General features: G+C 43.2%; 4 protein-coding genes across 4 annotated transcripts; 2 read left to right on the top strand and 2 right to left on the bottom strand.

Moving 5' to 3' along the window:
* Positions 1 to 2,412: 2,412 nt before the first annotated feature.
* On the top strand, positions 2,413 to 5,283 carry FOBCDRAFT_219211 (uncharacterized protein). The gene is made up of 2 exons (XM_031177438.3): positions 2,413 to 2,715; positions 2,791 to 5,283. The coding sequence occupies exons 1-2, from the start codon at positions 2,592 to 2,594 to the stop codon at positions 5,184 to 5,186; spliced, it is 2,520 nt and encodes an 839-aa protein (XP_031048571.3). The 5' UTR covers positions 2,413 to 2,591; the 3' UTR covers positions 5,187 to 5,283.
* An 882-nt stretch (positions 5,284 to 6,165) lies between these two features.
* FOBCDRAFT_271525 (uncharacterized protein) lies at positions 6,166 to 7,055 on the bottom strand (the record flags this gene model as incomplete). Its single annotated transcript, XM_054703917.1, has 2 exons — positions 6,166 to 6,782; positions 6,854 to 7,055. 2 exons carry the CDS (start codon positions 7,053 to 7,055, stop codon positions 6,166 to 6,168), a joined length of 819 nt encoding a protein of 272 aa, XP_054559892.1.
* Positions 7,056 to 7,335: 280 nt separating this feature from the next.
* On the top strand, positions 7,336 to 8,552 carry FOBCDRAFT_258860 (uncharacterized protein; the record flags this gene model as incomplete). Its single annotated transcript, XM_059611235.1, has 2 exons — positions 7,336 to 7,506; positions 7,555 to 8,552. The coding sequence occupies 2 exons, from the start codon at positions 7,336 to 7,338 to the stop codon at positions 8,419 to 8,421; spliced, it is 1,038 nt and encodes a 345-aa protein (XP_059466988.1). The 3' UTR covers positions 8,422 to 8,552.
* A 2,290-nt stretch (positions 8,553 to 10,842) lies between these two features.
* On the bottom strand, positions 10,843 to 11,963 carry FOBCDRAFT_290704 (ClpP/crotonase-like domain-containing protein; the record flags this gene model as incomplete). The annotated part of the gene is made up of 6 exons (XM_031177429.3): positions 11,678 to 11,963; positions 11,493 to 11,623; positions 11,410 to 11,439; positions 11,245 to 11,361; positions 10,999 to 11,176; positions 10,843 to 10,946 (listed from the first exon to the last, which is right to left on the bottom strand). The coding sequence occupies exons 1-6, from the start codon at positions 11,874 to 11,876 to the stop codon at positions 10,843 to 10,845; spliced, it is 759 nt and encodes a 252-aa protein (XP_031048562.2). The 5' UTR covers positions 11,877 to 11,963.
* Positions 11,964 to 12,474: the final 511 nt, after the last annotated feature.

The raw sequence follows: 12,474 nt of genomic DNA, 5'->3' as shown, positions 1-12,474 counted from the left end.
TACTAAAGGTTAGGCTTTATTTAGTTTTTTATATTTTACTTCTTAAATTAATAGAAGGAACTATATAAGTTAAAATAAATAATAAGCTAATAGAAGTTAAAGGATTAGAAGTCTATAAAGTAAAAGAAATTAGGGATATATAAAAGATTAATAGATAAATAATATACCTAATTAAATAAAAGAACTACCTAGAAAGTAAAAATATATAAGAATTACTAAAATACCTTACTAATACTTAATAACTTCTAAAGAATTTTTATTAATACTAAGGAAAAAGGAATTAGGAATAGCACTTTAGTTAATAATACTATAATCTTCTAATAATTAAATATTATTTAAAGTAAAAGATTCTGCAGCCTAATAATTAGCTAATTCTTAATTTTCTAATACCTCTAATTTATTAAGATCCTTATAACTATAATAAATTATTTTAATAGCCTTTTTATATAAATACTTTTCCTAATAATATAATTATTAGAGGTAGGTAAGAGCCTCTTAGAGGTTAGCTTTAGCCTGCTCCTTCTATTTAGTAATATAATCCTTTTTATATAATACCCTTATAACTATAGAAATTAGTAAAATAAATAAAAAGAAAGGAATCCTTAAGATAAATATATAAGCCTAAGAAATTACACTACTAAAGTTATAGTTAATATACTTCTTAGATATATAAAAATCATACTACTATTTGCCCTCTAAAGCCACGTATTAGGGATAATTAGTATAAAAGCAGGCAGAATAGTAAGGCATCTTAAAGCCGAATTTATAAATTAAGTTAGAAATATCTTTATAACACTTAGAAGCCACTTTAGGATAGTTAATATGCTTAGAAATATAGCTAAATATATTATTAGCATAGAAAAATATTTATAGGAGTAAGTTTAGGTTATACCTATGAATTTTATACTTAGTTACTTATAGGCCTTAAGGATAAGACCCTAGAGAGGGGAGAGATTATATTATAACCTAATATATTCTAATATATATAAATAAGTGCCTTATTTTTTTTCTCTAATTAACAGCTACCTACCTTATAATAAGTTAAATATATACTATTTAACTTATATAATAAAGGAGGATAAATAGAGTTAAACTAACTATATTTAACTTATATATCTCTTAGTATATATATATATTTATTTAGTAGTAGATAGAACTTAGCTTACTAGCTATTAATAAAGTATCTTTATATTAATAAGCCTAAACTATATTACTTAATTATTAAGAGATATAATACTCTGTATTGCTTAGTATTATGCCCTATGTTATCTGTAAACATAAACCTAGTATAGACTAGTTTACCTGTTTAGAAACCTAACTGTTATAAGGCGCGGTATTGTCTTAGTCCTTTGGGTGGGATGAAGGAAGAAGGGTGACCTAACTGCTGAGAGCTGGCATTAATACTGCCTGGTTAAGGCAGTAATTGCGCCATTAAGGCAGATAAACCTTATATGATTTTAGATTCTGCGATAATAGCCTGCTATAGGGGTCTTACTGTTTAAGCCTCTGTAGAAAAGTTAAAAAGCTTGATGGCCTTATATAAGGCTAATAATAAGGGAAAAAAAAAAATTAAATTAAACTTAATTTTAAATCTGCCCAATAGGCCTTAAGTATAAAGATAATATAAGCCTTAGTAGTAAATTATAATATATTATTTAATTAAGAATTAATTAGTTAGATAATAATAATATAAGGTAAGGGATTTTTATCTTATATACTTATTTATATTATTATAAGTAGATATAATTTAATTATTATTAATATAATATCTTTTTTAAATACCTCTTAGGCTTTAATTTATATTATTTAATTAGTAAATTATATTATAATTTATAATAATTCTTTTATATTAATTTAAGAAGTATTCTAAGTTATTTCTAAGGCTAATATAATTAGCATATTAGGTTTTTTATTAATAATTACTTACTAGCTATTTATTATTATACCTAGGTAACTTAAGGTAAAAGCTTTAAAATTATTATAATAATTAAAAAGCTAAATAAGTATAATAAAAATATATTATATTAAAGCTTAAAGAAAAAAAGAATTTTATTATAAGGTTTTATTAAAAGACTATAAGGATATAATAAGGATTATATAATTTACTAGAGATAAGGCTAACTTTATATAGCAGCTAGGCTGTTATTAAAACTTACTTATTTAAAGTATTTACTTATTAACTATATTATAAAATAATATAATAAGAGAAATATAAATTAAAAATAAATATAATTAAATATTTATATTAAACTTTTTACAATTCTTCTTATTTTAGGCTATTTTACAGGGGTATATTTAATATACTTTCTATATTGAAATCTCTGTTTTTTAATCGCTCCCTTATTTATAGCCCTTAACCGGGGAACCGGATGTCAGATGTTAGTGGAGTACCAGCGTCCAAGCTTTCATTTTCAGAGAGCTCCTCCTGTCCGGCGAATTCCCTGCCAAGATCCGTCGTCCAGCTTTTTGTCACTCCACTATTCCAGTGGATGATATGAACAGCCATCTCATAATAAACTCACAATCATCGCTGCCACACAAGGCTCACTCCAAGGTACTAGTTATCGCTCACAGTGGAGTCAGATGTGAATATGAAGCGAAGTCATTACGCCTGTGACCAATGCCGAAGGTCAAAACGAGCTTGCGATGCACCACCTCTTCTTGGCCTTGGATCTTCAAGATGCAGCAGTTCCATGACAGTTGGAGAGCGGCTCGGTAAGTCAACCGGCGCGACTGAGCCGCTCCCTTGACCCTCTGATGACCAAGGCTAATGGTAGTTAATTGGGGTAGCCTCTGGAACTGGCCATGAGCCGTGTTCCTATTGCACAAAGACGAGGAAAACGTGTACTATGAATTGGGCTTGGTCGCAAATACAAGCAGCGACTTCATTAGATGCTTCAGGACAGGGACCGAATGTTCCGGTCAAGAGACAAAGAAGTGAAGCGACTCATGCACCACAGCAAACAACACCAGCTTTTGAGAAACAAGATCCGATATCTACGACTTTACGCGTCAATAGCTCATCACGACCACTGTCTCATGATCCAGATCGACTCACTCAAGGCCCGCGTTTACCCAACCTCCAGAGAGCAGCTCAACCGCCCACCTCAAGCTCAATCAGTGGCACAGCATTTCAGACACCTCTCACTCATAATAATACGCCAACTCTCAATAATTACAATTACATAACTGGCCAGTTCTCTTCTGGTTATCCGCAATCTACCTACTCACAACCGAATGACTCACGTCTCTCAATCCAGTCACAGCTCAATGCTTGGCCATCTACTCCCCCATCAAACTCACCAAGATCTTACAGTCATCTGTCTACGCCGTCGGTTGGAGAGGACACCGCCAGTGAAGATGATACAACGAGGTTCAAGCGTCGGCGCACATCGCCAATCTGGACTGACCGTCGCATGAACTCATTATCGCCATTCTCAGTTGACCAGACGATGATGACGAGAACCAACAACCAATTCATTTCCACAAATCTCCTACAAATCTACCATGACGTTCTGGAACACAATCTTTCATGTTGGCTCACGGAAGTCACATGCCCCTACAGAGCTCCAGGTTATGTCACATCGGGGAGCTATACCCCTACGGAATGGGGATCCTCGTGGTCAAACCGTATATATCGCCGCACCATCAACCTCGACCATGCAATTCAGACAGCCAAGCTCACTCGGCTAACGCGGGCCGAAGACCAAGGTGCTGCTAAGGCATTCCATCTTGCTATAATGGCATTTGCGACGCAATGGGCTCAAGGTAGTCGCCGTCAACAACAGCGCTACTCTGATGAGGATGAAAAGCCAGAGGATATTCTCAACGACATCAATGAGGAGTTTGATCGAAACATTCAACGAAATATCTGGGAGCAAGCAAAAAGAGCCCTGCAGGAAGTTTCAGACGTTGAATCATATCGTGTGGCGACGGCGGAGTTAATATTTGGTCTCACGCAAAAGCCGTGGACTCGTGATGACGAATCGACGGCTCCAAAGAACCCAAACACGTTGATCAGTGCTTCTCCAAAAGTTGACTTGAAGGCTTTGAACGCTGAGCTGGGAGAAATCATATCGCGAGATGGCCTTCCCGTCTTTATGGAGAGAGCCGCACGAAAGATGCATGCTCTCAAGTTCCGCTTCGATTCAGGCCGCCGTGGTGTCACTGGACCTCTCACTAGTCCGAAGAACAACGACTTGTTGTCTATGATGAACCCTGAAGATCGTGGCACTGTTGGGCTGCTATACTGGCTTGCCGTTATGCTCGATACTGTCTCATCCTCCATGAGCGAGCGTCCGGTTGTTGTTGCTGATGCAGATAGTCAGCATGACGATGCAGATGAAGATCTTGACTCAACGACAAACGGACGGTGGAATGTACCTTTGTTCATTCAAGACAGTTTGGAGCAGCCTCACATGTATCATACAGTGCACTGGCCTTGCTCTTATGAGTCTGCGGCTGAAGCCGTCACCAAATCAGCACCAGTCAAGGTCCTTCTATTCCGGCATGTCTCTTATCTGCAAAACATTCTAAGAAGAGGTGGCCGTGGTGAGAAGGTTGAAGAAACAATCAAAAACACAACCTCACTCTATCGATATTGGAATATGACACATGGTGCGTTTTTCAAAGAGTTACTTCACGACTATGAATCAGTGCCAGCCCGTCTTCAGAGCTGGTTTGTCTGTATTTCTGCTCATTGGAACCTCGGTGCTCTCATGCTCGCCGATCTTATCGAGTATGTCGATGAGAACGAGCTAGGAGAAGCAACAGCGTCTCAAAGCAGATTAGCCAGCAAGATGGTCACAAGAATACGTGAAGCGAGCGCAAGAGAACTATCCGATCTAGCAAAAGTATCAACGCCAAGTCACAACCTAACAAACATGACGGCACCTCAGATGACACATTTCCATCATGCAGTAAACGAAGCAACTATTCTTACAGAGCCATGGACTATCATCCTCATCAGGGCATTTGCCAAGGCGGCTATGATATTAATACACGAAGCGAATGATTTCTTGGAGTTTGGGCTGACTACACCGGCCAACACTGGTCATGATTTTCAGGAGAGTATGCGTCGTGCACAAGATTGTGTAAAGGGCTTGTGGATATTAGGCAAGAAATCTGATATGGCGAGGAGGTCGGCAGATACCCTGGTTACCGCGATGAAGAAGTTGAAAGTATAATGATGTTGTGTGGACCTATCTGACATCCCAGAACTTAAGTAAGATATTAGATGATATTTGTTAAGACTTGTCATTTCCGTATTGGCCCCTAAGACTCTGAGTTGATGGACAGATGTTATCCTTAGGTTCAGCTCCCTTTCTTGTAATTGGTATGAGAGACTAGCAATAGATGCACCCACTGCATTGCCGTACTTGGCATACAGGGCAACTCGCATTGAGATTAACGTTGTGCCATCCACATCCACAATTACAGCACTGCCACTGGCTTACTCCGCCTTTTTGTCGTCCTGGGTTACTGCTGCTGCCTGCAAAGCTTTCCCATGCCGATTGAGTGTGCCCTCCCGAGCGAGCCCTCTTTCCTATTGAAAAGTAGTCGGATGTTCTCATGGATGTACCAGATTGTTCGTCGGGCCCCGAAGTGGAACTTGCCACGCTCTCCTTCTGGTCTTTATTCAGTGAAGTGAGGTCCTCATTATTGAGGGTTCCAACTTCTTGTGTTGTAGGGTTCAACCCATCCATTCCGGTTTCTCTGCTGGGCTGTAACGGCGTTTCTTCTGTCATGGTAAGGCCGCGGGGAATAGCAAAGAGTGCAAGCTGCTTCTGATGCTTGCTGATGTGGCTTTGGTATAATTCCATGCTCCTTAGGCGTTACTTACACAGTGGGCATGCTGTCTTTTCAGGGATCTCAGTCTTGTTGGCGATCCTAATCTGGACGAGATCCTCGATTTCAGAAGGCTCCTTCTCGCCCCCGTGTGTTTGGCAATGTTCTCTGCATTTAAATCTTGAAGTGGTCTTCAAGCTACATCCAAAAGGACAAACAAAGACTGTCCAATGTTCCTGGAGAACGTGGTTCATCCAATCCCTCCGGCGAGCATAGCGATGATGAGGCATGGAACAGTTGTGTTCCAAGCAAAGGTATGGCTGCAGGTCCCTATACACATGCTCTCTTGAAACAGTCAGCTCATATCTATTTGATTTATCAAATGTTGCCTACTTCCAGGTTTTGGTAGACAATCCCCTCATCATCTTGTTGCAGAAAGGGCATCGAAACGGACCCCCCATCCGCGGCTTTCTGTGGCAAGGGAGGAATTTGGTGAGCTCGCAAATCTTCCGAGGCTATATACGAGGTTTCGGAGGAGTTCTCGTCATAGATCTCCTCTTGTTCGCTTCCCTGGTAGTTCAAGTCTTCGAGATCAAGCTCGTTGAAGAGGGTCTCCAGTGTTGGCTCATCTGCTGGTGGGCCTCCTGAGGGGTAGGAGCTCAGCTCTGTCGAATCTTGGCCCTGAAATAGTTTTCTCCTAGCCGAAATGTCCTTCCCCAGACGCTCTGCTATAACCTTGTCGACCCCAGGGTACTTCGAGCGAACGTGCTGAACACCGAAGGGCTCATAAGGTGATGTTTCATCCGTGATTCTGCCATCAGCCAATGGTTCTCTCAATGCCGCACCAAGATACGAGAGATTGCCAATAGCATTGGCTATATGAGCCAGAACCTGCTCCATCTCTGTTTCTGGAGAACTGTCTAGTGATTCCCTCTCATCTTCTGATTGTGAATCCTCCTCGTCGTTTATCTGATCCCAGGGTACCTGATCCCCAACTGTGATTGCGTGAGCATCTGCAGTAATCTCTGAATGTGGCTCAGAAGCCGGATGGCTTGGATCTTGACACGTGTGCTGTTCTGTAATTTCTGATCAAGTGTGTGCGCTCCAGCATTTCTCTTCCATCGAGTGAATCGGCTCTGTTCGTTCTTCAATCGGGCAAGTTCATCAGATTTTACAATTTCAGCGACAGCCGGGGTTTCCAGTTGTAGATTCAGGACTTCAAACCCTCTAGTGCAGTCTTTTGCGAGTTGATCGATACTGTTGGACATTTTAGGGAAGTATCACCATGGAAATATTCGTGTTGTAGAGACATGAGTCCATGCTGAGAAGTGAAGGGACTTAAGCTTCGGTGCTCCTGCACTGCCAATGCGCAAACATACCACCTCACAATATGCATGCACCAATATTGTTCTTGCACTTTCAACCCCTCATTTATACCCAACTCATTCATACCCAAGCAACCATCTATGACCTCTCGGCTGAATATCAAAGTATCATCAAGATATACTGTCAACGCCTGGATCAAGGTCTTTTGGTGCCTTCAGAGCAATGTCTGGCCTTGAAATTGCAGGCCTTATTCTGGGGGCGATACCAGTCGCGATTGAAACGCTCAAAATAGGGAGCCAAGGGATAGCGGTACTCCGACGAAGCCGCAGATACGATTATGAACTGGAGAGGTTGATCAACAAGCTCGAAAATGAATGGGTGAGGCTTGAAGATGTGTGTGAGAAAGTTCTCGTCGATCTTGTGCCTCACACATGAATAGAGGACTTGATCCAACACCCCGGTCGCCTCTTCGATGTTGACCCGGAACTCAAAGCTAAACTTCGAAGACGGTTGTGGAAAGGCTGTGATCTCTTCGATCAAACATTGAGAGAGATCAATGCTACCATGAACGAGGCTATAAACAGTATAAGTATCCAGATCCGAGATGAGTCGAACGTTAGACGATCACTCAGGCACTCGTTCCTCGACGGCTTACTATCTCGGATCAATGAGGGAGTTTCGGTCCTCGAACAGCTTGTGAATAGGAGCATACAGCTCGAGCCAGCCAGGAAGATACGCTTACAAGGCAAATTCCTGTGCTACATGCGAAGCATAGAATCTGAGCTCTTTGCAGCCTTACAAGCAGGATTTTGCTGTCCATGCGAGCATCACCTTGGTTTACAGTTGGAGAAACGGACATCGGATATTGTTCCAGATGATATAAAGCATGACAGTCTCATCAGAGGCGCCGAATTTCGTCTCTCTCTCTCGTATAAAGAACCCGGTGCGAGCCCTGCCGCTCCATCCAGCCATGATACAAAATGGTCGGATGTATTGGTCAAGCCAACGCCTGCAGCGCGCTCGTACGCCATGGCACAAACCTTACGTTCGAAATTCGAAAAGCGCTTACAATCATCAGGATCGATTAGGCATTCGCCACTCAAGGGAGGCCCTTTTTCAATACCCACTGACTCAACTCAGCCTCCAGACACCTCACAAGAAATCGAGATGGCAGCACGCGAGGAACATGAGCAAGTGACCAAGATCTTAGACCTTTGCGAAAATATAAGACAGCCCTTTGTACGAGCATCAGAAAATTGCTTTGGGCTTATATTCAGCACGTCACTTCCCAAAAAAACATGCAGATGATGTGTACCCGATCGTTGCGAGCAAATACAGAGAACGGTCCGACAGAACCATGACATCGTTGAATGAAGTCCTTCGACAAAATCAACGACACATGATCCTATCAGAACAAGACAGACTGAAGCTGGCCGTCCTTGTTACTTCTAGTCTTCTTCAGCTTTATGGGAGTTCATGGATGCCGAAAGTCATTCGCAGCCAAGACATTTACTTGATCCAAGGCCCAGATGACCCCATCTGCGATCGTTTCTTTGTCTTGCAGAGCTTGCCTCAGGTGAAGGAAATCGTTAAAGAAGAGCATCAAGAGTTAACTTCGATGAGGAACCAAACGTTATTTTATTTGGGTGTTCTTCTGATGGAGCTTGCTTTCGGGAAACCAATTGAACTCCTTCGAAGCGAGCGACAAGTCAAGTATCGGCTCTCAATTCTTTACAGACTATAGAACTGCAAAGCGATTGGTAGACCAAGTCACTAGTTTTGTTGGGCCAAGTTATGGGAGTGCAGTCTCACGATATATTGATGGCGAGTTTCACAGCAGCGAAGTTGGGCTAGAGGACACCAACCTGTCTCACGATGTTTACACTGGAGTCGTGATGCTTTTGGAGAAGAGCATTGGAGAGTCGCTTGTCTAATTCAGCACAGAATTGAACCAAAACAGAAAGAGGTTTGCTCTTTTCAATCTGCTCTTATCAATTGCTATGCCTGACATCCATCTCATCAATATTTACACCAGGCCACTGCAGGGTAGTTCAGTATGTGTGTGAGATGAGAGTGACCAACTCGATACTTGACAAAAAACAAGGCAAATGCCCTCAAATGCATAAAAAGGTTATGAATGACGAATCAAGACTGAGTCAGTCTCTGGTTGAGCTGAGAAAGTGAGCAATGTCTCGAGTTTCTTTGACTGATCGACCAGGATCAACCCCCTTGACCCATATTTACTTTTTCCTACAGACAGCATCGATCAAGGTCAACAACACATCCTTGTGGTAAATCTCGCACGAGTCTCAGATCCTGCACTCGTTGAATCAATTACTCACTTCAACTGACACGATACATCTCACTTTTTTGCTTCTACAGGCATTCTACAGGGGTTGTCCTCGGCCGAACACTCGGTCTGTCTCGTCAACTCACCTCTCTCTGTCTGTGTGCAGATCTCTCGCCCTTGTTCACCTCCTCATCTGCCTAGTACGAGCATATCATGAAATCCGTATCCACGGTACTGGCTGAGTGATAGCTGAGACACGGGCTAAGTATCATAATGACAAGTGATCAAGGGGGTATATCCCGACATTCAGGTCGTCAACTGAGACTTCTCTGTGGATCCCTCCCTTTTGCCGACGAGAACTATCTAGCCTTATGTTTCTTCTACTCTGAGTGAAAAAGAAACCACATACAGTCGTGAGAGTACGACTGTTTCGGGCCAAGATAAAAGCAAAGGCTTGGAAAGAGTTGAGGCGAGGTTTGAGAAAAGAAGCCACTCAACCCTTTTGGCGCGGGTCCATCCACTGCTAAGCCTTGCTAATACCCTCTCAGGCATGCTCATGCCCATGTCAAGCTGAAGTTGAAGACTATCTCCAAGACTAGGGATCTTTTGACGCTGATGACAAGTTGACATGCCGAATACTCACGACATCCAAAAGCAAAGAGGCATCCCAACGATCAGCTATCACATATCGTCCTCATCACGGGATGAGATAGTTCTCTGATCGACGATCAAATGACGATTAACCCATGACAACTTGAAGATTCCTGTGAAACTTGGTCACTGACATAGTCACTGCAGGGATAGTCATGAGCCTTGTAGACTCCTACATCGCTCAAGTTGCTGGCAGACACATGCAAGTTCTCTCCACGGAAGAACAGCGTCCCATCCCTCGCTCATCTCATGTTTCCAGAAAGACAGCATTGAAACAGAGACAAGATCTTCCCATTCCTAAACGCCAGTTCATCAAGCTCTGGCGCGTGGCAAACAGAGGCCGAAAAGCGACGGGTCTCAGAATGCCTCACCAACTGTCTTCAGATCCCCTTTACTGACAATCTCAGCACAGTATTGCCCGATAATCACTTTCACATAGTTTCTTCTCAAACTGTAAGCTTGGCATGAGCACATTAGATGCAGTTATTCTGGCGGGATCAAGGTCCGTCGCCGAACATCAAGCTCTTGTCTCACTCCACAGACCACTGACGACCTGGGGGAGCTTCCGATAGGGCGAGCCAGTAAGCGACAAGGGAAAGGGATGCAAGTAATATATAGGTCATATAATTCCACTACCATTGCTACAGAAGGGAACAAGTGACAGCTATTCGTTGGTATGCAGGAGCTCAAGCAACCCGATATTGCTCCACCAGAACCATGATGACGAAGACTTAGCTAGTGATGCCAGACAAAAAGCATCTACTGAAACTAGACTTCTGGTCAACAAGTTACCGTCGTAGAAAGGCTTCAACCCTTGTTGCTTTTTCCTCCGTCCCAAAAGCAAAGTAATACAAGCTCCTCTCAAATGCGTCATCGCGACATGAATCATCAGCTGCAGACCATTAGCTTCAGTCCACAATATGAGACAAAGGATGTCAACAAACCTCGGCATATAGCTTCCTTAGCCAATTGAACGGCAACACCACCACGAGCTGCAACCTGCGCAGCAGCATCGATAGTCTTGTCCAATACTTGCCCATCCTTAAACATGTCGCAGACCAGCCCACAAGACAAAGCTTCTTCACTCGAGACCGGCGTTCCAAGCAAGATGGCTTTCATGGCCTGGTTTAAGTTAGTGAACAAAGTCAGTCTCGGCGCCTCATCTCGAGCACGTGTATCATGAAGCTTACTCTGAACTTGCCCAAGGCAGACGTGAGCCGTTGAGTGCCTCCCGCTCCGGGGATGAGACCGAGATTCACCTCGGGGAGCACAAACTTTGCACGTGGCGATGCATAGATCAAGTCACACTGGTGCATGTTAGTTACTGGCTATTGGCCGTTGTGTGGTAGTCTCACCATCATGGCAAGCTCAAAACCACCTCCAAGCTATCACGAGTTGTTAGTTACCAGCTTTACTGCAAGTCTGGAAGAGATCATACTGCGGGCCCATCTACTGCTGCTAGAATAGGCTTTCTCACAGCAGCCATGCCATGGCACAGATCTTCCAGGTAACGACAAGATCTTGCTGCTTCTGCATCCATCGTTGATATCTCCTTGATATCGGCACCAGCTGTCAAGCAGATCAACAAACTGCCAAGAAAACGTGGTTCGGAACTTAACTCACCCGAGAAGCAAGAACCGCGTCCAGTTACGACAATGACTTTGGTGTTTGAGTCAGCCGAGACTCGAGATAGAGCTCCAAGTAACTCGGTGATCATGGCTTTTGAGAGTGCATTGCGCTTCTCTGAGCGATTGAGTGTGATCACTGACACCCCTGGTGCGTGCGCGGGAGAGTCAACAATGATGAGACTGGCATCTGACATGATGAATAATGACGTTGGAAGAAGAGATGATTAAACGAAGAGTAGAGCTGTGAACTGGTTGATAGTGTCAGGAAGTGACAGACAGGTCTTCAACCCTGATTAGTTGACTATCTTTTATGCCAAAAGGACGCGCCATCAACTCACCAAGTTGAGTCGAGTTGACAGCACAATCATCAGAGACACTCTTGGCACCACCAAAAAGCCACAGGCTATGTACATCTTCACGGCATCTTCACACACCCCGAATTGCAGGGCGGGAATGGATCTCCAAGACATGTCCGTCATAATCGATAGCCCTGGACAAGGGTCCACTGCCACTTAAGATTGACTGACAGGTTCCGGTTTCCAGGGTGTGGTCGAGTACCACGACTAAGATCCAGCCCATCGGATTCAGGCAAGGTAGTATTGAAGGAATACCCCAGAAGCCGGTTCCTCAATGTGAAAAGCGATTTATCGGTACCTGAATTGCGGACCCTTGTCCGGATCCCCCTTGGCGTGCACATGTCTCATCGCCCGTCACATTCCTCTCTTGACCGGGCTGCCCCGTCCCACATTCTTCCGTACCCCGGGGCCGGCTCCGTATAACTAAGACCCGCGG

This window comes from Fusarium oxysporum, chromosome III (genome assembly GCF_013085055.1).
Source record: "Fusarium oxysporum Fo47 chromosome III, complete sequence".
Classification (NCBI taxonomy): domain Eukaryota; kingdom Fungi; phylum Ascomycota; class Sordariomycetes; order Hypocreales; family Nectriaceae; genus Fusarium; species Fusarium oxysporum.
Note: the sequence above shows the minus strand (reverse complement) of the source record. Positions and strands in the feature narration are given on the sequence as shown.

Coding starts and splice junctions, on each gene's coding strand:
- FOBCDRAFT_219211 (XM_031177438.3), top strand. CDS start 2,592: ATGAAGCGAAGTCATTACGCCTGTGACCAATGCCGAAGGTCAAAACGA. Junction 2,716..2,790: donor GACAGTTGGAGAGCGGCTCG/GTAAGTCAACCG, acceptor TAATTGGGGTAG/CCTCTGGAACTGGCCATGAG.